Raw genomic sequence first — 22,942 nt, 5'->3', positions numbered from 1 at the left:
AGACGTCATAGTTTTAGTCCTGGATGGTTTTGTTTTGTTCCATTATGGCAGAAAAATATCCATGTGTTAGGAACACTCTGATCCCACCCTTAGCACGCCCCTTATATGCCTCCTTGTGATTTACATGTATCTCTGATGGACGCCATAGAAAAACATCTAAAACTTGGTTTCAAAAATACCAATGTGGATGTTTTTGTGAGAAAAACGTCCAAATGTAGATTTATGCCACTTTTTGGACATTTTTCTCTTTTGAGAATGAGCCCCTTAGTATTTTTTTTATTTTCTCAATGTCTGTGGCACTGTTCCCCTCCCCTTTGGTAGCTGTAGACAGGAAGTACTTCTCTATCTCTAGGCTACAGCTGTTATCTCCTCCCCCTACATCCCATCAGTGAGACACAGCCAGCCAATAGGCTGCAGCAGTCTCCTCTTCTTCCTGCAGCCCATTGGTAACAAGCCAGCCAATAGTGTGAAGTTTGTGAGCCCTTGGTCCAGAGGTGGCCGTGTGAGAATCATCCAACCACCTCTGGGTAGACCGAGTCCCCTCAGAACTAAGAGTGCTCCCAAGAACTGGACCGGACCACAAGTGGAGATGAACTGAGGCAGCTTTATTAGCAGCAAAACACAGGGCTAAAAGGGTAGCCAAATGGCACAGAAAGGAAAACAGGCAGCCTAGCTATACAGTCTAACCTGGCTGAAGCAAAGCAAGCCTAAAACATGAAATAAGGTAAAGTAGAACAGCCTAGCTATATAGGGGAATCAAACAAGCAGCCTAGCTGATCATCTCACTACTAGTGGAAACAATGCAAAACATAACATATACAGTAAAGGTAAAGTAGAACAGCCTAGCTGCGCATCCCAATACTATCAAACACAATGCAAAGCATAAAGTCTACAGTAAAGGTAAAGTGGAACAGCCTAGCTGTATAGGGAAATCAAACATAAGCAGCCTAGCTGCGCATCTCAATACTAACAGAGTAATGTTAACATATGGCATGCAGTAGAACACAATAGACTAGGCAAAGGGCCCGCCCTAGCGGGACAAAGACAAACAATACTTGGATGACAGGGGAAACACCACTAGTGGTTCAGGAAAGGGTTCATTCTGTCAGTACACTCAGAAGAGCCACAGAACAACCGCAGCAAGCTCCCTCAAAATCAGAGTGGAGCAGAAGCAAAAGAAAGTCTCTTAGGACCTGCACCGCAGGTGGAGGCAAGAGCAGGTCACTCCACTCACAGAAGACTAGGGATGTCTCCTAAGACAAGCAACCAGTCACTGAGGCGCCTGAGCCGGATGCTTCCAAGGCAAGCAAGATAAAGCAACAAAGCCCGAGCCGACGCTCCCAAGGCAAGCAAGGTGAAGAAGCCAAACCTGAGCCGATGCTCCCAAGGCAGAAGACTCAACAGCCCTGCACAGCACCCAAGGGCCAGGGTCAGCCCACACGGACCTCTCTGCGCTCCAAGCACCACTCCCTTGTCCAGAGATAACTCACTACATGGCCTCAGCACCTGCAGCACTCCCCGTCATCCAGCCCACACCATTGAAGTCTACTCTGTGGGTGCTGTGGGTGCTTGAACACCCCCAATATTGAGAAAATTCCTTGTATGTGTCCAGGGAGTGGTTATTTCCATTTGGCTTAGCACCCCCAATAATTTTGAAACGTTGGCTCCTATGGCCCACACAGTCCCAAACACAGCACAAAGCCACTCACTGCATACAGCGAGTAAGGACTCACGGTGGGTGACTGGAATCTCAACTGAGGCACAGGAGGCTCTGGACTCACAGACCTGGCAGCAGGCTTCACTGGACCCAAGCAAAAGTGAAAGCTGTAGGTAGAGCTATATTCCTCAGAACTATCAAGCTTGAAAGCAGGCTTCACAGGAACATCAATAGGTGAAAGCTGTAGGCAAAGCTTTACTCCTCAGGACTCCCTGGCTAGGAAACAGATCTCCACAGGAACACAGCATAAGGAAAAGCTGTAGCGAAGCTTCAGGCCACAGCCTCACATTAAAAACCATAAACTATATTGTCTGTACCATGTCTGACCATCTGAGAGCGGAAACTTTACAGCCCATTAGAAATACATTATGGTATTAAGTTGTGAGAGCTATATTATAAGTTATCTGTATAAAACAATTAGATTAGAAGCTCATGGTGAAGCATTCACCTAATTTTGTAAATAATACTAGTAAATAGCACTCAAGTGTCCTGCCTCTTCTATTGGAAATGGAAGATTTTGTTGAGTTCCTAACCCAGAAAGCTGACATAGAAGCAACAAATTATCAGCAATTGAGAGACAGAGAGGTATAAATCTATTGGTACAGTGGATACTCACATTGCTCAATCTCCAATAACTTCCGATAGGCTTCATCCCTTTCCTGAAGACCCTCTTGCTGAAAGAATAAAAAAGTTACTAGTATTGTATACAGTAGATATAATTAGCATCTAAAGACTGATTCAATTATGTTCCCATGAAAACCTTTATTTATTTATTTATTTGTTGCATTTGTATCTCACATTTTCCCACCTATTTACAGGCTCAATGAGGCTTACATTATGCCGTAATGGTGATCGCCATTTCCGGAATGAGAAATACAAAGTGGTATTGCATTAAAGTTCATAAGTGATAGAGTAAATTAAGAAGTCAGGTATGGAGAGTTCATTGCTGGAATGAGAAATAAAGTGGTATTGCGTTAAAGTTCATTAGTGACAAAGTATATAAGCATCAAGTATAGAGAGTTCGGATTTGATCAATTCTGGTAAAGTTCATTAGTGACAAAGTATTTAAGCAATCAAGTATAGAGCGTTCGGTTTTGTTCAGTTCTGGTGTAAATTTTGTTGTCTGGTATTTAGGATGGATCGTTGTGGTAAGCCTTTTTCAACAAGTTGGTTTTTAGTGATTTTTGGAAGTTTGTTAGGTCGTGCATTGTTTTTATGACATTTGGTAGTGCATTATTTATTATTATTTATTTTATAGTGCTTATATCCCACAGTTTTCCACCTCTGGTAGGCTCAATGTGGCTTACAACATTTGATTAACAAATAGAGAGGGTACAGTAAATGGAAATGGGTAAGCAGGGCGGAGAGGTAAGGATAAAGAAATGGGCCTGTCCATAATAGCAACACCAGACCATAGTGGCAGCATCCTGAGGTTAGTGAGGCTGGACTGGATCTTTTAAGTGGGAGCCAGTGTAGTTTTTCTCTTAGGGGTTTGGCGCTTTCGTATTTTGTTTTTCCAAATATGGGCCTGGCTGCTGTATTTTGGGCAGTTTGGAGTTTCTTTTTAATTTGTTCTTTGCATCCAGCATAGATGGAATTGCAGTAGTCTAGGTGGCTTAGCACCATTGATTGTACCAGGCTGTGGAATATTTCCCTTGGGAAGAATGGTTTTACTCTTTTGAGTTTCCACATTGAATGGAACATTTTCTTTGCTATATTTTTTTCTAGTGTGAGATTTCGGTCAATTGTAACTCCGAGAATTTTCAGGCTATCTGAAACAGGGAGGGTTTAGTCTGGGGTGTTTATAGTTGTGGGTTTGTTGGTATTATATTGTGATGATAAGATGAGACATTGTGTTTTTTCTGCGTTGAGTTTTAGTTGAAATGCATCCGCCCATGAGTTCATGATTTGGAGGCTGTGTTTGATTTCATTTGTGATTTCTGTTAGATCATGTTTGAACGGGATGTACATCGTGACATCGTCTGTGTAGATGTAAGGATTCAGTACTTGGTTGGATAGCAATTTGGCTAGGGGTGTCATCATTAGGTTGAAAAGAGTCGCTGAAAGTGATGATCCTTGGGGTACTCCACATTCTGGTTTCCATGGTGATGTATTCGAATTTGATATCACTTGGTATGTTCTTGCAGTAAGGAAGCCTTTGATCCAATTAAGTATGCGTCCTCCAATTCCGAAGTATTCTAGGATGTTCAATAGTATTTTGTGGTCAACCATGTCGAACACACTGGACATGTTGAATTGTAGGAGGAGTACACTATTGCCAGTTGCAATTGTTTGTTTGAATTTGGTTAGGAGAGTAATTAGTACTGTTTCAGTGTTGTGGTTGGATCGAAATCCTGATTGTGATTCATGTAGTATTGAGAATTTGTTTAGGTAGTCAGTGAGTTGTTTGGTTACCATAATTTCCATTAGTTTGACTGCCAGAGGGATGGATGCTACCGGGTGGTAGTTGGTTATGTCATTTGCTTTTTTCTTTGAATCTTTAGGTATTGGGGTGAGTAGTATGTTCCCTTTATCCTTAGGGAAGAAACCATGTTGTAACATGTAGTTTAGGTGTGACGTGAGGTCTGTTATGAAGCGTTGAGGGGTGGATTTTATTAGGTTGTTGGGACATATGTCCAGTTTGCAATGGGTTTTGGCGAACCTGTTGATTGCTTGGGTGACGGTTTCATCGGTGAGTAGAGCGAAGTATGTCCAGGTTCGGTCTGTTGGATATTCGTCGGGGATTGTGTCCAGACAGTCAATGAATTTTTCATGGTTGTGGTATTAAGTGGTAACGTGATTCGTAGCTTTATAATTTTCTCGTTGAAGTATTTAGCAAGGTTGTCTGCTGATGGGGTGCCTGTGTACAGAATGTACAGAAATTCTTTACATGTGAATAGAATGTGTCTATCAATTAAATAGATCAAAATTAGACAATTAGTCAAGGGGATTTCAAAACATATATGGGGAATGATTTTAGAACAGGACACCTATATGAAAAATCAAAAAGGCATATTTATGCACAGTCTGTCATATAGGAAGCCCTAATCAATCATTTAAGGGCAGACTCCAAGATATAATCATAGGCCATTTTAAAAGTGAAAAAGTACTAAAATATACTTCCAATATAAAAGTCCAATAATTGTGTGATTCAGTGAAATACAAAGCATAACTTAGCTTCGTCACAGAGATCAGAGCCTGCAATAAATGTCCAAAGTAATGTCTTCTTAAGCTGCTCATAAGGACCTCATAATTTAGCTTACAACCACCTACGACATAGGTGCTTACATGCCTTAATGAAATAGGCCCTCAGAACTAGCCCTAATAGTATACAAATTCTCACACACAAATTTACACTTACTGCAAAGAAGGTATGTGTGTGTCCGCTTAAGTGCAAGGGTCTGGGACCAAAGAAATACATGTGTCCCGTCCCGGGTCCTCACCTGTGCTCCCGCGGCGGGGAGCGATGACCGACGGGAGCCGCGGGCTCCAGTGCGGCAGAGACAAGCCGCCGACGGGGCCAGCGCTTCCGCGGGTCGGCCCGAGGCTGGCGACCCGCGGGAGCAAACGCCGGCCTCAGGGAAGGGAAGGCGCCGGCCAAGATGGCGGCGCCGGCGTCGTCGTCTCCCCAGCCAGAGCTAACCAGCGAGCAAGTCCCGCCCACTCGTGTCGGATTGGCGCCTGGAGGGAGAGACTCCGCCTGCGAGGCAGGTCTGCCAATCCGAGCCCTCCTTACCTGTCAGGGCTGGAGGAATTGGCTCCTCTCCAGGGAGGGGATGGACTGGCGGGGGATTTAAACCTCGGAACAAGAAGGGCCCAGCGCTTCCATTTCTATTGTCAGGAGCCGACACAGTGGAGTGCGGAGCGTTGCCCTTCAGAGACTGTGTTCCTCTTCAAGCTAGCCGTCCTTGCTAGCCACCTTCAGAGACTGTGTTCCTCTTCAAGCTAGCCGTCCTTGCTAGCCACCTTCAGAGACTGGGTTCCTCTTCAAGCTAGCCGTCCTTGCTAGCCACCTTCAGAGACTGGGTTCCTCTTCAAGCTAGCCGTCCTTGCTAGCCACCTTCAGAGACTGTGTTCCTCTTCAAGCTAGCCGTCCTTGCTAGCCACCTTCAGAGACTGTGTTCCTCTTCAAGCTAGCCGTCCTTGCTAGCCACCTTCAGAGACTGGGTTCCTCTTCAAGCTAGCCGTCCTTGCTAGCCACCTTCAGAGACTGTGTTCCTCTTCAAGCTAGCCGTCCTTGCTAGCCACCTTCAGAGACTGGGTTCCTCTTCAAGGTAGCCGTCCTTGCTAGCCACCTTCAGAGACTGGGTTCCTCTTCAAGCTAGCCATCCTTGCTAGCCACCTTCAGAGACTGGGTTCCTCTTCAAGCTAGCCGTCCTTGCTAGCCACCTTCAGAGACTGGGTTCCTCTTCAAGCTAGCCGTCCTTGCTAGCCACCTTCAGAGACTGGGTTCCTCTTCAAGCTAGCCGTACTTGCTAGCCACCTTTAGGGACTGTGTTCCTCTTCCAGCTAGCCGTCCTTGCTAGCCACCTTCAGAGACTGTGTTCCTCTTCCAGCTAGCCGTCCTTGCTAGCCACCTTCAGAGACTGTGTTCCTCTTCCAGCTAGCCATCCTTGCTAGCCACCTTCAGGGATTGTGTTCCTCTTCAGTGCTAGCCGTCCTTGCTAGCTGCCCTTCAGAGACTGTGTTGCTGACTACCAGCCAGGCCGGCCGTCACCCCGCGGTTCCAGCAGTCCTGCTGGCCGCCTGCAGCTGGGGGCTCAACCCTCGGTGAACGGCGGTCGCCGCGGGTGAAGATTCAGGGTGCGCGGCGGTCCTCTGAGGTCTCACCGGGCCTCAGGGAACCTAAGGGCTCACCAATCACCGGAACAGGACAACATGCAGTTAACCAGAGCATGCACCTAACCGTTGTGACCCAAAGAAGCTTGACAGCTGATAAACATATGTACAGTACTGTTTATTATACATACAGTATACAGTCTCCATTAACTGACGTTAGGCTTACTTGAAGTAATCAGTCATAGTCCTCTGTACACTCTTGTGTTTGTGAATTCCATAGACTACGTCTGCCAGACGGTAAAAACTGTCATAGCACTGACAGCCAGTGGCCTCCAGATAGGCCCGCATGGTGTTGAGACTCTCCAGCGCTCTTACAAAAGTAACAGGATGCTGTTGAATTTCGTCAGCATGTGCCTCGCTGCTCATTTCATCATCTGTTTCATCATCAGCCATTGCCTGCGTGTAGGTGCATATCTGGACATCAGTGCTGTCGTCAGCTGTTTGTAGATTGTAATCAACAGCTACGTAGTGATGAAACTCCTCTTCAGTAACACAGGCTGGGATGTCAATAGCCTGTTCATCTGACGCATTTGCAACAGGTGCATCTGTTTCGTCTCTCTCCACATCCCTAACAAAGCTTGCCTGCTTGTAGCAGTTCACAATGGTTGCCTGTGTAACATGATTCCAGGCTTCTTTCTGCATATGTAGGGAATCAAACAGTGATAGATTACGAGCCAGTTCAACAGCATGTTTATCCTTGCCAGTCTGGTCATCCATAATGCTCATCAGACGACGTAGCACAAGAGCCCGATAATGTTGTTTGAAATTGGCTATTATGCCCTGATCCATAGGTTGGATCAGAGAGGTAGTGTTTGGTGGCAGGAAGACCATCTTGATGTTAGACAGCTTGACATCATCACTGTGTGCAGCACAATTATCACAAAGCAACAAAATCTTACACTTTTGTGCCCGCATTCTAGTGTCTAACTTCTTTAGCCACTGCTTATTATTTCCACAGTCATCCATGAATTTGTGTTAGCCTCGTATGACACAGGAAGTTGCTTAACATTCTTGAAGCAACAGGGCTGTTTGCTCTTTCCAATGACGAGGGGTTCCAACTTCTCACTCCCATCCATATTGCAGCAAAGAAGGATCGTCAGTCTGTCCTTCAACGTTTTACCTCCTGTAGTTTCGGCTTGTTTCAATGCAAGTGTTCCATCAGGAATCGCTCGCCAGTAGAGACCGTTTTCGTCAGCATTGAAAATGTCACGAGGTGCAAACTAGTTCAAGATGGTAGGAAGAACTGAAACAACCCAATTTTCAGCACCAAAGTCTTCAGCGTCTTGTTTTTCACCATGCTGTTTCTTGAATTTTATGTTCCTCTCCTTCCATCTTGACAACCATCCAACATGGCTTTGAATTCAGTTAGTCCAATACTTTCAGCTAGCTGATTAGCTTTCTCCATAAGCAGTGGACCACTGACAGGAAACTGTCTGCTCCTGACTTGAGAAAACCACCGAAGAAGAGCATCTTCTACCTCCTCAGCTTTTCCCACCCATTTTCGTTTCCGGTGTGGATTTGTATTGTTTTGCCAGGGCTTCCAGAAGTTGGTCTTTCTGCTTCAAGATATGTGAAATTTGACTGGGATTGACACCATATTCTTTAGCAATAGATGCTTGACTTTGTTTGTTTTCTAATTTTTTAAAGAACTTCTATTCGTTCAGCCAGTGTTAAAGTCTTACAGTTGCGCGACGATGATGACTCCAGTGTACACTCTAACAACATTCTTTCGCTTATTCTGCCTGTGGCAGTTAAAGGGGCGGTAAATTTGAAATCTCGTTGGTTGTCACGTGCCAATCGGCCAATCGGCTTCCATATTACGTGCGCGCGCTTATGTGGAGTCTTTCCTGCAGAGGAGCGGTCTTAAACCATGCATATAAGTGAATCTTGCACTTATCAGTGGTGCGCTAAACCGAAGTTTGTCCCCATAGAAATTGATGACGCGAAAAATGGGACCGAAGTAAGGCATGCAGTTAAACAGAGCATGTGCTTATCCGACGTGCACTTAAATGGAGTGCACTATATATATATATATATATATATATATATATATATATATTTCATAAAATGTACACAAATATTCCAACTGTACCCTAACTCCATCCATCCAAACCATGGCCCTGGGAATACCAATGCGCAGACTGCAAAAACATATTTTTACTCTTGCCAGCAACTGTAATTATATGCATGTACCCTACACAATGTAATGATAGCCATTTTCACCCATATAAAATATGCTTCATGCTTTACACACAGAAAATAGACTGCTTTTCCAAGCCAGTCATGGAATTGCACCCAGTCATTTGGGTTTTCAGGATTGCTACAATGAATATGCATTTAGATTTGCACAGAATGGAAACAGCATATGCAAATCTCTCTCATGCATTCTCATTGTAGGTATCCTAAAAAAAAAACATAGCTGGGTGTGTCATGAAGAATGGGTTGAGAGCCGAAGGGGCCCTTTTACCAAGCAGTGCAAAAAAGTGGCCTATGCTATTGTGGTTTCCCTAGTGGTGGGTGGATGTCATTGTGTCAGGGTTTCTAGGCTGTCTTCTAAACCAACACTATTTAAGGAATTCACAAAAAAGGGAGGTGACAGTGCAAGATATTTAGAATGTTTTATTGCACACAGTTATTAAAAGAATAAATATTAACATAATACAAATTTTGCAGAATAAAATACAAACTATATATTAAATACTTGCTTACAGATGCAAATTGCACACTATGATAAAATGCTTAACTTTTCCAAACAATTGTTCAACAGTTTTCTTTTAGACCTACAACTATAAAACAAACCCCCCACATTTCCCCAGCGCTTCAATCAAGTGGGAAAACATCTCTTATTTCAGATTTAACATCAGATAGATTACCTCTCTGTTTGCTTTTCTAATGCTCCATTTATTTTGCTAACCACTATACCATTCAAATAATTAATTCTTTGTGTTTTCTCTCTTTCAGTTGCCCCAAAGCAACTCCTCAAAACCAAATCAGAATTATATCCGGAGTCCCAGGTAAGTAAGGCTCTTAGCAGACAGTTAACCCCAAGAAATGAACCACTGTTCCTTTTAAACTATAGAAAGTCTCTCTGCACTTCCCTTAAAAGTGTTCGTTGTACAGCACCACTTATCTGACTTGGTCCAGGCTTTGGCCTTGCTTGCAGAGGGTCCCACTCAACTCTGCAACCTACTAGCCTAACTAATAAAACAGAAAATGAATAAACCCTGCCACCCTGACTGTTTTAATGTTTAAAAGATAATCCACCTCCCTTCTAAAATGCCTTTTCTGTGACTGTTTCCCTATTCTATAGGCACATGTTCTCTGTGTCTTTCACTAAGGCTCACTAAGACCCACTTAGCCACACTCAGTAGAAACTGTGCTTAGGTTCTGTAACATAAACCCTCACTAGTTAGGCTGATTTAAGCCGAGCCAATCTGCTCTCTTGGCCAGGGCAGGCTAGGTAACACTCACCCATTGCACCACTTCTGGGATTTTAAAAACGAACCAAGCACACACCAGTCCTCTTAGTAAACCAGTCACAAAATTAAAGAACAAAACTTCTAGTCTTTCTCCAATCACCATCATCCAAGATCCTTCCTAATATAATAGGTTGGTTAGTTTTTTTGTGAATGCTGTTGTATCGCAGGGTTGGTTCTCATCTTCTTTTGGAGAAATAGTACTTACTCCAATACTAAAAGGTACTGATTTGACTTTGTTGTGTCCTCTCAACTAAATATTTTTATTGCAAATAGTAACATTTTATTGTCATCAAAAAATGGCTTTAGAAGTTTTTTCAGTACTGACACTCTTTTAGTAGAATTTCCAGTTTATTTTTGAAAGGAGAAAAACGCCCATGTTCGGGAGATGGGCGTCCGTTTCCCGTGGGCAGCCAAATCAGTATAATCGAAAGCCGATTTTGGTTGTCTTCAACTGCACTCCGTCGCAGGAATGAATAAAGTTGACGGGGGCGTGTCGGAGGCGTGGTGAAGGCGGGACTGGGGCATGGTTATCGGCCGAGGAGAGATGGGCGCGCTCGGCTGATAATGGAAAAAAGGCGTTTTTAGCGAGAATTTAGGACACTTTTTTTGGACCCTTTTTTCTCACAAACAGGTCCCAAAAAAGTGCCCTAAATGACCAGATGACCACTGGATGGAATCAGGAATCACCTCCTCTGACTCCTCCAGTGATCACTAACCCCCTCCCACCAAAAAAACCCACTTGCAAAAACCTTATTTCCCAGCCTTTATGCCACCCTCAAATTCCGTACCCACCTCCATGACAGCAGAATGTGTTCGATCCTCTCACAGCCTTTCCCTGGGTCAGATGTGGCTCTCGGGTGCACTGCAGGGTCACATCAGCATCGCATTGTGGTGGGTGTAGGGTATTGGGCTCCGTGATTTCACTAGCTTGTGTTACAGTCTCAAGATGTTGGTAGTTGGTAGGCTCTTCTCCCATGGTGCTTTTCCCTCTGCTTACTGGGTCAGAGTGTGCCCTGTTTTGTTTCCGATAGTCCACGAGGTAGTGGCCATTTTGTAAGTCTGTTTTAGATCCCTTTCGTGTGTTAGCCATGTTACAGAACTTAGTTCTTACCTTGAATGTTGCTGAAAGAGGGCATTGTACACCATTCTGCCAGCTCTGACCTACTGTTAATCTTAGTACTAGGGAGACTCGTTGCCAGTGGGGCATAACCTCTGATCTGCAGTTAACTGTGAGTAAACGCGGTTTCAGCAAGATTAGTCTTATGGTGTGAACTGCTGTGCCAAGGTTATATATATAGCAGCAACAAGTCCTGCCCCTGGAGCAGTTTTAGTGGGTAATGCAGTGCACTTCAGGCAGGCGGACCCAGGCCCATCCCCCCTACCTGTACCACTTGTGGTGGTAAATGGGAACTCTCTAACCCCCCCCCCCAAACCCACTGTACCCACATGTAGGTGCCCCCCTTCACCATTAAGTGCTATGGTAATGGTGTTGAGTTGTGGGGAGTGGGTTTTGGGGGGGGGGGGGATTTGGGGGACTCAGCACCCAAGGTAAAGGAACTATGCACCTGGGAGGTAATTTAATGTTTTTTCCTATTTTTTAAAAGTGCCCCCTAGGGTGCCCAGTTGGTGTCCTGGCATGTGAGGGGGACCAGTGCACTACGAATCCTGGCCCCTCCCACGACCCAAAGCCTTGGATTTGGTCGTTTTTGAGCTGGGACGCTTCAGTTTCGATTATCGCTGAAAAACGAAAACGCCCAGCTCAAACAAACGCCAACATCTCAAAAACGCCCACATCCAATGCATTTGCCTGGCTCAAACCGTATTTTCGAAACTAAAGATAAACGTCCATCTTTTTTGAAAATACGATTCGGCCCACCCCTTCACGGACCCGTTCTCGGAGATGGACGTTCTTACACATGGGCATTTGCATTCGATTATGCCCCTCTTAGTTTCTTATGTTAGAGAACATCTGAGTGAAGATGATCAGGAGTTGCTTCGACAGATTGATGTATCCGCAGCCTTCGATGCTGTTAACCATGACATCTTGCTGTGTAGCAGGAACTGTATTGAAATTGTTTGAAGGTTTTTTGAAATTTAGATGTTATGCAGTGCTAAAGAATGAGGCCTTTTCAGAACATTGGTTGCCACAATCTAGCTTATTTTCAAAAGGGAAGGACGCCCATCTTCCGACACAAATCGGGAGCTGGGCGTCCTTATCCCGAGGTCGCCCAAATCGGCATTATCGAAAGCCATTTTTTTGCGTCCTCAACTGCTTTCCGTCGCAGGGACAACCAAAGTTCATGGGGGCATGTCGGCACTGTATCGAAGGTGGGACGGGGGCATGGTTAAGAGATGGGTGTCCTTGGCTGATAATGGAAAAAAGAAGGGCGTCCCTCACAAGCATTTGGTCAACTTTACTTCCTCCCTTTTTTTTCACGATCAAGCCCCGAAAAGGTGCCCGAACTGACCAGATGACCACTGGAGGGAATCGGGGATGACCTTCCCTTACTTCCCCAGTGGTCACCAACCCCCTCCCAACCTAAATAAATTAAAATAAAAAACATTTTTTTCCAGCCTCTATGCCAGCCTCAAATGTCATACCCAGCTCCATCACAGCAGTATGCCGGTCCCTGGAGCAGTTTTTAGTGTATGCAGTGCAATTCAGGCAGGCGGACCCAGGCCCATCCCCCCTCCACCTATTACATTTGTGGTGGTAAATGTGAACCCTCCAAAACCTACCCGAAACCCACATGTAGGTGTTATATGGATTTTTAAAAACTTTGTTGAGAGGGTATCAAGAATATTGAATCAGATTCATTGCTGGTTAGTAAAACATGGGTTAAAATTAAGCATGAATAAGACGAAGTTTCTTTGGTTTCATATGAAGATGGATATTATTCCAGAGTCTATTCAATTATTAGATGGTACTAAATTCAAGATAGACACTGTTTCTAGGGTATTAGGTGTTCTAGATTCATCTCTGAATTTTGAATCACAGGTTTGTTAAAAAATCTTTTTTTAAATTGAAGCAGTTGTGGCTTCTTCATTCAAATTTTCATGAACAGCATTTTAGAGTGTTGGTCCAATCTGTAATTCTATCAATGATGGATTATTGCAATGCCTTATATACAGGGTTATCATTGAAACTTATGAAAAAGATTAGTTTAATCCAGAATATGGCAGCTAGATTGATTTATTGAAAGTCTAGGTTTGATCATGAGTCTCCTTTGCTTTTACTTTTACACTGGCTACCGATTGAAACTCGTATAAAATTTAAAATTTGTTTTTTAAAACTTTCAATGGAGATATTCCTGACAATTTTCCCTTTTTGGTCACTTTGTTAGGTAGTCAATCCAAAATCCATAGTTGTGAACACAATCTTATCTTTTCCATCTGCTAAGGATATTAGATATAAGAAAATGCATGAAGGATCATATTATTATTATTCTGTGGTTGAGTTATGGAACGTCCTTCCCTTGGGTATTCATCAGAGTCCACCTTATGTTGTTTTTAGAAAGAGTGTGAAGGCATGTTTTTTTTTATACTATTTTAAATTAGAATTGGTTAGTGTTTTTCAGTCTTGCTGTGTACGCTCTTCTGAGATTCTTAGGGATTTTGCAGGAGAAAAGATCCTAATAGTATAACATAAATCTGACTTTAGAGCTCATTTCGATCTCTGACACTGACATGCTGCCATACAGCACAATTACATATGGTCTCCAGGCACTATCAGCACTTTTCAGCTCTTTTCCCTGTTTTTTCTTTCTCTCATGCACAGAGACACTCATGCACATCTGCTCCCTCCGCATTCCAGAGCTCCTCTGGCAACTGCCACCGAATGGTTTGTCACAGCAACTGTGACTTGGCTTTTGCCACCTGACCCCTGAGAACCAATCAGACATCAGCACACGGAATGTTCATTTTTTTTTCCTAACTTAGAACCTCAGGGCAATCTCCATTTTGAAAAAAAATTTCTCATTGAAATGAATGGAAAAAATAAACTTTCTGGTGAAATACCAGGAAAATTATCACAAACTTTAATAAAAATAATTTCAAAATCCCATTTTACTAGGTTCCAACCACACTCCAAATTTAAAATAACCCAAAGTAGAAGATGCTACCAAATTTCCTTGCAAAGATGTCCAAAAATTAAATAATAATCCCAAACGCCCATCCCAAAAATTAAAATATGAGCTCGGCTTCTGGCATAAGTACATAAGTATTGCCATACTGGGACAGACTGAAAGTCCATCAAGCCCAGCATCCTGTTTCCAACAGTGGCCAAGACAGGTTACAAGAACCTAGCAAGATCCCAAAACATTACAATACATTTTATGCTGCTTATTCTAGAAATAAGCAGTGGATTTTCTCCAAGTCCATTTTAATAATGGTCTATGGACTTTTTCTTTAGGAAGCCATCCAAACCTTTTTTAAATAAGTGAACAGAGCCCAAAATGTGCACTCAGAGGCCAGTCCTCACCATACCTCTTAATTTTGCTGAAAGAGGAACCATTCATATGATTCTTGGCACCGAATGAATAATAAGTAAAGAAAGATACAAAACCGATCATTCAAGTTTCTACAGTGTGACTTCCACATTACAATAGGATGTGAGAAAAGAAATGAATTACTAATTTAGAAAAGACTGCTTTACCACAACCACGTCTTCTTTTTCTGTTGGGTCTGAAGTATCACTGTCACAGCCTTCTAGAATGGCTACAAGAGGAACAAACACACAGAAAGAAGTTACTTCATCAGGAAGCTTAAATGGATCATCTACCAGAAAAATAGGTTCTCAGAGGTTTGCACTGGCACAAAATGGGAGCAACCAATTCTGATTCTGTGTGTTGCTGCTCTAAGCAAGTTACAGCTGTGAGAGGAACAGAAAAAAAGATGAGTTAAGATACGAGCAGATTGAGTTAAAATAAAGGAGCATTTCATTATCAACATGTCCAAAGTCCAATATTGGGCAATTGTGAATTCCAGGTCACTGCTGAGCGTAAACCAACATTTTGGGCTTCAGTTTCCTCTCCAATAGCTTCTAGTTCTTGAATGTTTGCAAATAGTGAGAAAATGTGTCTCTAATGAAACTAGACTGGACATCTTCTGTCTTCAGTGACAGTAACTCTGCCACAACCATTACTGGGTAATCCATTGCAATGCTAATAATATTTTATTTACATTTATATACGTGCATCAATCTTTTAAGCATATTTTTGATAGTAATATTTATACTTTTGTTCTTGTTTAGACTTATGTACTGTGGACTCCTGATGCAGGCACTGTAGCCGAAACATGGCCCGTGTTCAGTCCCCATAGCAGTTGTGTACCTCTCCAAGTGTATTTATGCTAGCCCTTATCAATTAAAGATTAGCTAAGAGACTGTTTTGACTCACACTGGTCTTTGGTCATTGCCAATGCTTTTTGGTTTCAGCAAGTACAGTTTAACATGAAACTCACAATTTAACATTACTGTTTGGCTTTACTCCAAAGGGGGTGCATATTCTTTTCTTGTTGCTCATTGACAAAGTTTATGCTCCCCTATGTAGGTTCTCTGCCCACGCTCTGCCGCAGTCTGCCCTTAACGTAACCAGTTAGGAGATGGCTAGTTAACTAGTGCTGCTGAATATCGTATGCTGGGTTGCTGAGCAGTTTTTACTGGGCAAGAGCCTCTCCCACCCAGTTAAACCCTTTGAATATCGGAAAGTAGATTCTTTGCAAGTTGTGATATTTTAAGACTCGCATAAAACAGGCAGAGACGAATAACTCTTGTTGGGTGTCTAACATTCCGAAAATAAGGATGCCCCAGAACTCGCCTGGAATATTTCCACATTCAAAAGCCAAAACAGAAAGGATTCCTGATTTAAGCTGATGGGTTTTAATCATGTATCCTTTAAATAGGGAAACATTTAAACCTCTTAAGGACTCTAGGTTAAGTGAGTTGAAAAGTACCTATTTAGATGGTGTTTTATAAAGACACCTGGAGGGACATTTTTGAAAGAATGTCCGAGTCAGAATTGGGAGACTCAACAAACCGACATGAATTCACGTTTTGCCATTTGGCTGTTTCAAGGTCATGCAGGTTCACATTCGCAGCATATGCTGTGAATATGAACCTGCATGACCTTGAAACAGTCTCATGGTGAAATGTGTCGCTTTGATGAGTCTCCTGATTTGAAAATATTTGTATATATAGTAATTCATGCCAGTTAACAAGCAATTATTGACACTAATTATCATTAATCTAAGACTATTCTGGAAAGTGATGTACTTAAGTTCTAAGGCTCACAGTTGAAAAAGTGGGGTGGAATGGGATGGTCATTTCTAAAATCTTTGCATGTAGTTATAGAATACACCAGGTTGGCATTTACACCACGTTTTACTGTATTAAATCAGTTATTGCTATCAGTCTCTACCATCTGATATTAGTAAAACTACTCCAATACCCAAGGGCTCTAATTTAGATCTATCTTTACCCTCAAACTATTGGCCTGTAGCAAGTATACTTTTTTTTTTTTACAAAATTTATTAGGACATATGTATGTCAACTTTTCCTGGAATACATGGATAGATTTTCATATTTGCATTACTCCCAGTTCAGGCCAGCTCACAGCACAGAGATACTCTTGATTGCATTGACTTCTTATGTGAAGGAGGTGCTGGGAGACAGATTGTTCTACTACAGTTTGACATTTCAGTGGCATTTGATGCCGTTGATCAGGACTTCATGCTTACTAGGTTGGCAGACATTGGAATTTCAGGCTCAGTATTCAACTGGTTTAAGGATTTTCTGGTGAACTGCAGCTACTGTGTGTGACAGAAGGAGGTGCTCTCCAAATATTGACCACCAGGATGCAGAGTTCCTCAGGGCTCACCTCTGTCCCTAGTATTGTTTAATTTTTTATGTCTTCTTTGGGAAAATTTGGTTTGAATATTGGGGAAATGTTATTATCTTACGCAGATGCCATTCTGTTTCTTTTGACAGTACCTTCTACTATCTTGGATTTATCTGACACCATCACCTCGGGGATTAATAGAATTCAGGATTAAGCATTTTTAAACACATTTAAACTGAATCCAAGTAAGATGATGATCCTGTGGTTTAAAAGACCTGATGTAACAGTTTCCTCTTCCTTGACAACAAGCAGATAATAATATTTTCATCACCGAGACTGAATCTGAAGTGTGTCTTATAGAGGGGCACAATCGAATGCGAACGCCCATCTCCATGGGTGTCTATGTCCGAAAACGGGTATGTGAAGAGGCGGGACAGACCGTATTATCGAAAAAGATGGGCGTCCATCTTTCATTTCAAAAATACGGTTTGGATGGACCAAATGCCATGGATTTGGTCCTTTTTGAGATGGGCAGGGGGTTTTTTTTAGCGATAATGGAAACTAAAAATGCCCAGCTCAGAAACGTCCTAATCCAAGCCATTTGGTCGTGGGAGGGACAAATGTACAACACTACCATAGCTCTTAGGTGTGAAGAAGGAAACTACATGTGGGTACAGTGGGTTTTAGAGGCCTCCCATTTACCACCACAAGTGGTACAGGTGGGGGGGGATGGGCCTGGGTCTGTCTGCCTGAAGTGCACTGCAGTACCCACTAAAAGTGCTCCAGGGACAGGACTTGTTGCTGCTGTATAACCTTGGCACAGCAGTTCACACCTGAAGACTAATCTAGCTGAAAACGTCCTTTATTTGAATAAGCACGTTTACTCACAGTTAACTGCAGATCAGAGGTTGTGCCCCACTGGCAACGAGTCTCGCTGGTACTGAGATTAGCAGTAGGCCCCAGCTGGCAGAATGGTGTACAATGCTCTCTTTCAGCAACATTCAAGATAAGAACTAAGTGCTGTAACGTGGCTAACACATGAACGGGATCTAAAACTCGCTTACGAAAATGACCACTACCTCATGGACTACCAGAAACAAAACAGGGCACACTCTGACCCAGTAAGCAGAGGGAAAAGCACCATTGGAGTAGAGCCTACCAACTACCAACATCATGAGCATTTAACACAAGCTAGTGGAATCAGGGATCCCACTACCCTACACCCACCACAATGCATTGCTGATGTGACTCTGCAGTGCCCTTAACAGAAAAGGTGTCACACTCACCCGAGACCCACATCAGAACCAGGGAAAGGCTGTCACAGAATAGAACACATTCTGCTGTCTTAGAGGTGGGTATGACATTTGAGGCTGGCATACAGGCTGGGAAAAAATTTTTTAAAGTGGGTTTTTTTTGGTGGGAGGAGGTTAGTGACCACTGGGGGAGTCAGGGGAGGTGATCCCCGATTCCCTCCGGTGGTCATCTGGTCAGTTGGGGCACTTTTTTGGGACTTGGACCTGAAAAAAAAGGGTCCAAATAAAGCGGACCAAATTCTCGTCAAAAACGCCCTTCTTGTTTCGATTATCAGCTAAAGACGCTCATCTCTCCTCGGCCAATAACCATGCCCCAGTCCCGCCTTTACCACGCCTCCGACACGCCCCCGTGATCTATGTTCGTCTCTGTGACAGACTGCAGTTGAGGACGCCAAAAATCGGGTTTCGATTATACCGATTTGGGCGCCCACGGGAAACGGACGTCCATCTCCCGATTTGGGTCAAAATATGGGCGTTTTTCTCTTTCAAAAATAAGCTGGATGGCCTTCAGTTTAACCACTTATGGATGAAAACACTATTTAGATTGAGGCAATTGAGGTTACTGTGATCATTTTTCAACCAAGACCCATTTTCACTCTTGGTCCAGATGATGATATTACCTAATCTGGACTACTGGAATTGCTCTATTTAGGGCTTGGTTCCAAATATCTTGAAATACTTTAATTTATACAGAATATCGCTTTGAGATTAATCTTTAAAGTGAATAAGTTCACTAGTGTTTCAGAGTTTATGGTAAAATTACATTGGCTTCCTGTAGCTGAATATATTATGTTTAAAGCACTTTGCTTACTGTTTCAGATCATTTATGGAGCTACAAAATTATTGGAAAATATAATTTCTAAAACCTTGTTTGGTCATTTTTTTTTCAGGTTATGTGAACAGTTTATTCTTTGTCCCTCATTTTTCAGTAAAATGCGATTCTTGAGAATAATTAATACAATTTTTCTTTCATTGCTATACCTGTATGGAATTCTCTCCCTGCAATTATTTAGATAGAGCAGAATTATTTAAAATTTCATAAATTGTTGAAAACGCAACTATGTGTGAAATTAAGGATCTTTGTATGTTGCTATTTGCTGTATTAAGTACTCATCCATAGTTGTGAGTTTAAGAAACTCTCAAGGTACTTTCTTTCATTGTACACCACATTGAACCCTTGTTCTGGGAAACAGCAGTTAATAAGTACAAATAATATATTCCGTAAAGAATCTCTTTTCTATATCAGCTCTTCTGTCTTAATATACTCTTTGATAATCAGCCAACTTGATTACTGTAATGCTCTCTACAATGGTATATGAATAACAGAGATCTAATGATTACAAATAGTCCAAAATACGGCAGTGAAATTGTTGACCAACTCAAGAAAATATGATAATGTAACTCCTTTCTTGAAATCTATACATTGGCTTCCTGGTTACCATAGGATCACCTTTAGGATCCTAAGCTTAATTTATAAAGTTCACCATACAGGTATTCCACTCTACTTATCTAGATTGTTAATCTCCTACATTCCTACATGATCACTCAGATCAGCATCACAAAATCAGCTGCTAGTTCCATCATTTTGGATTATCAGCATTGATACCACGTGGACTAGGATATTCGGTGTGGCTGGGCCACTTCTCTGAAATGCAATTCCATTATATTTACGTTTGGAGGAATCACTGCAAATGTTTAAGAAACAGCTCAAATCTTTTTTTATTTCAAGATGTTTTTGGAACTTAGATTCTTCCTATGCGTGTGCTCTGATTGTTTGTTGGCCCAATGGAGGGGACAGAATGAACAGCACCAGATATATGCTTATTACACTACATTACAAGATACTTATACCCCACACATACCTCATGAGTTCAGTGTGGCTTACAAAGGGGCCCTTTTACAAAGGTGTGGTAGGCTCTACGTGTGTGCAGCACATGCCAAGATGAGACTACCACCAGGCTAGCACACCCCCTGGCATTGGGTTACCATATGGCTCCAGAAAAAGGAGGACACATTGATCTAGTCCGGGTTTTGCTTCCATTGAAAGCAATTTAAGTAAACCCAGACAGGCTCAAGCTGTCCTCCTTTTTCTGGAGCCATATGGTAACCCTGGCAGTACATTTTGGATTTGGCGCATGCCCATACCACTGGGACAAATTATTTTTAAAATTTCCTACCGCAGTTGGCGCATGGCATTAATCGGCAGGTGGTGCATGCCGACCAGTCACCACATATGTAGAGCATGAGCCGTTACCACTAGATCAATGGGTGGCATTAAGGGCTCAAGTCGTAAACAGGCACACACTGGTTTCAATTTTACCACAGGCCTTTTTCCCGGCCCATTGAAAAAAAAACCTTTTTCCCAGACGTGGAAAAAACTGGACCGGGGCATGCCAAAACACACGCTCACACTGCCGCAGGCCACTTTTTGTCACAGCTTAGTAAAAAGACCCCATAATGAAGAGACTGGGTATTCCCAGGAATAAGTTACAACACAAAGATCATCTCATATCAAAACACATAATTAAATAGTTACCAGAGATAGCGCTCGGCAATTATTAATCATCCTAAATTTAACATAATCAACCTAACCCCTAATATTACAGGGAAGACTATTCCTACGGGTAGAAACTTGATATGCAAAAGCACTAGCATGATAATTCTTGTATTTAATTCTCTTAGGATTAGGGAAATGAAGCAGTAAAAAATTCATAGAGTTAGAACTGGAGTGCCTAACAGATAGTTGAGTAAGGGAGACATGTAAAAGTGTGCCAAAACCATGTAAGATCAGAAAAACCAAGGAGTATAACTTAAACACTACACTCGCCTGCATAGGTAGCCAATGTAAATGTACCAGCAATGGGGTGGCTGTCTCAAATTTTGGTACCTTATAAATCAGATGAGCTGTTGTGTTCAACAGATTTTGAATTTTCTTAATTAGCTTATCTTTACAGCCCATGTAAGTCTGGGCTATCAATCTAAATATTTCTGTAGAAAAATTAGATCTTATATGTCAAGATTCTACCCACTATTTCCTGAGCCTGATGTTCAAATATAAGGTAATTATCAAAAACCACGCCTAATATTTTCAATTTAGTTTCCAGAGGAAATTTTTACCATCATCATTTAAAACATCCTTATTAATAGGATTAAAAGGAGAACTAAACACCAAAAACTTAGTTTTCTCCATATTTAGCTTTAACTTAAAGGTTGCTGTCTGATCTAATATTTCTAGACCCTTCTTAATACTGGAGACTACACCCAAAAGCTCTCCCTCAAAAGGGATAAACACTGTAATATCATCTGCATAGACTAACAATCAAAAATTAAGTCTAGAAAGCCTTTGACCTAGTGGAACCATCATCAGATTGAACAAAATTGGAGATACAGGGGACCTTTAAGGGACACCACTTATCAGATAATTTAATTTTCACCCTAAGAACTTGCCTCAAAACAAACTCCTCCAGATTCCAATGTTTGGAGGTTTTTTGCAGTTGTAGTACAGAATACTGTAAATCTGAAAGCCCTCAGGTGATACCACATGAGGGGGAGCTGGCAATTTCCTTTAGGCATAGTATACATCAAGAAATTACAACATGAGTGCCCTGTGCTTTCCTTACTTTTGATTTTCCTACTGGCGCTTTAAGCTTTTGGTTCACATCGTGTTCACTTTCAGTTCCCAAAATCTGGGTAATGAAATCCGTGAAAAATCATGGAAATGGGATTTGGCTAAACGTAAACAGTATAATTCTAATACTGTCTAGGAAATAGATATGACCCCATTAATTGAATTCAAGACCCCTAAACAACTGTTAATAAAAACAACATTTATATTAGGGGGTTGGGGGTCTTTGTTTGCCGTTGCCACCCATGTGTTCTTTGACCCAGACATAAATTGTTTAGGGGCCCTTTTACAAAGGCCTGGTAGGCTCTACGTGCTGCAGCACGCACCAAAATGAGACTACTGCCAGGCTAGCACGCCCCCTGGTGGTAATTTTGGATTTAGTACGCGCCCATAATGCTTGGACAAATTATTTTTTTATTTCCTACCACACGCAGCATTAATCGGCAGTTGATGTACGCCAACCGGTCACTGCGCGTGTAGCGCATGAGCCCTTACCAGTAGATCAATGGGTGGTGGTAAGGTCTCAGGCTGAAAATGGATCTGTGATGGTTTCAGTTTTCATGCACATCCATTTTACAACCCCTTAAAAAAAGGACCTTTTTCCTAGACATGGTAAAAAAATGGCCTAGAATGTGCCCAAAAGACGCAGTCATACTACCGCAGGCCACTTTTTACCGTGGCTTAGGAAAAGGACCCTTTAATACTTTATAGGTGAGCTCTTTACTATGGTGGGTAGTACTGCATAATGTCATTGTACAGTATAAGAATGAATATGTCATTGTTGTAGTGTTTTATTAAAATTAGTCTTATTTTTTTAGATTAAAAATGTATGATTATAATGTAAGTCCTAATTCCACTTTATGTTTTTAAAGAAAACACATCATTACCATAGCAGTGCAAAAAAAAAAAATGCCTGGATCCCTCTTCCTCCCCCTGCTTGGAGCCTATGAGAAATGCCTTGGTAGGGCTCCCTGATGGTTAAAATTAAAATGAAAGAGACATCACCTGAAAGTTCACAGACGCTGTCATTCAGCAAATTCATTCTCAAAAGTTCTCTGAAGTCTTAGTGATGGTGTTGGGTTTGTTCATACAAGCCGTGTTCCGTGCACCTCACAGGAATCCACCTCCCTATC

At 42.2% G+C, this 22,942-nt stretch overlaps 1 protein-coding gene across 1 annotated transcript in view; it reads right to left on the bottom strand.

Annotated features, from left to right (window-relative positions):
- LOC115462559 (shootin-1-like) overlaps positions 1-22,942 on the bottom strand; it is a 91,446-nt gene extending 68,504 nt beyond the window's left edge. Inside the window, exons 1-3 of the mRNA XM_030192551.1 lie at positions 22,815-22,942; positions 14,690-14,751; positions 2,334-2,391 (exon numbers count right to left, since the gene is read on the bottom strand). Of these exons, the coding sequence (XP_030048411.1) occupies positions 2,334-2,391; positions 14,690-14,751; positions 22,815-22,851 (157 nt within the window). The 5' untranslated portion in view covers positions 22,852-22,942. The remainder of the gene's footprint in view (positions 1-2,333; positions 2,392-14,689; positions 14,752-22,814) is intronic.

This window comes from Microcaecilia unicolor, chromosome 2 (assembly GCF_901765095.1).
Source record: "Microcaecilia unicolor chromosome 2, aMicUni1.1, whole genome shotgun sequence".
NCBI lineage: Eukaryota > Metazoa > Chordata > Amphibia > Gymnophiona > Siphonopidae > Microcaecilia > Microcaecilia unicolor.
Note: the sequence above shows the minus strand (reverse complement) of the source record. Positions and strands in the feature narration are given on the sequence as shown.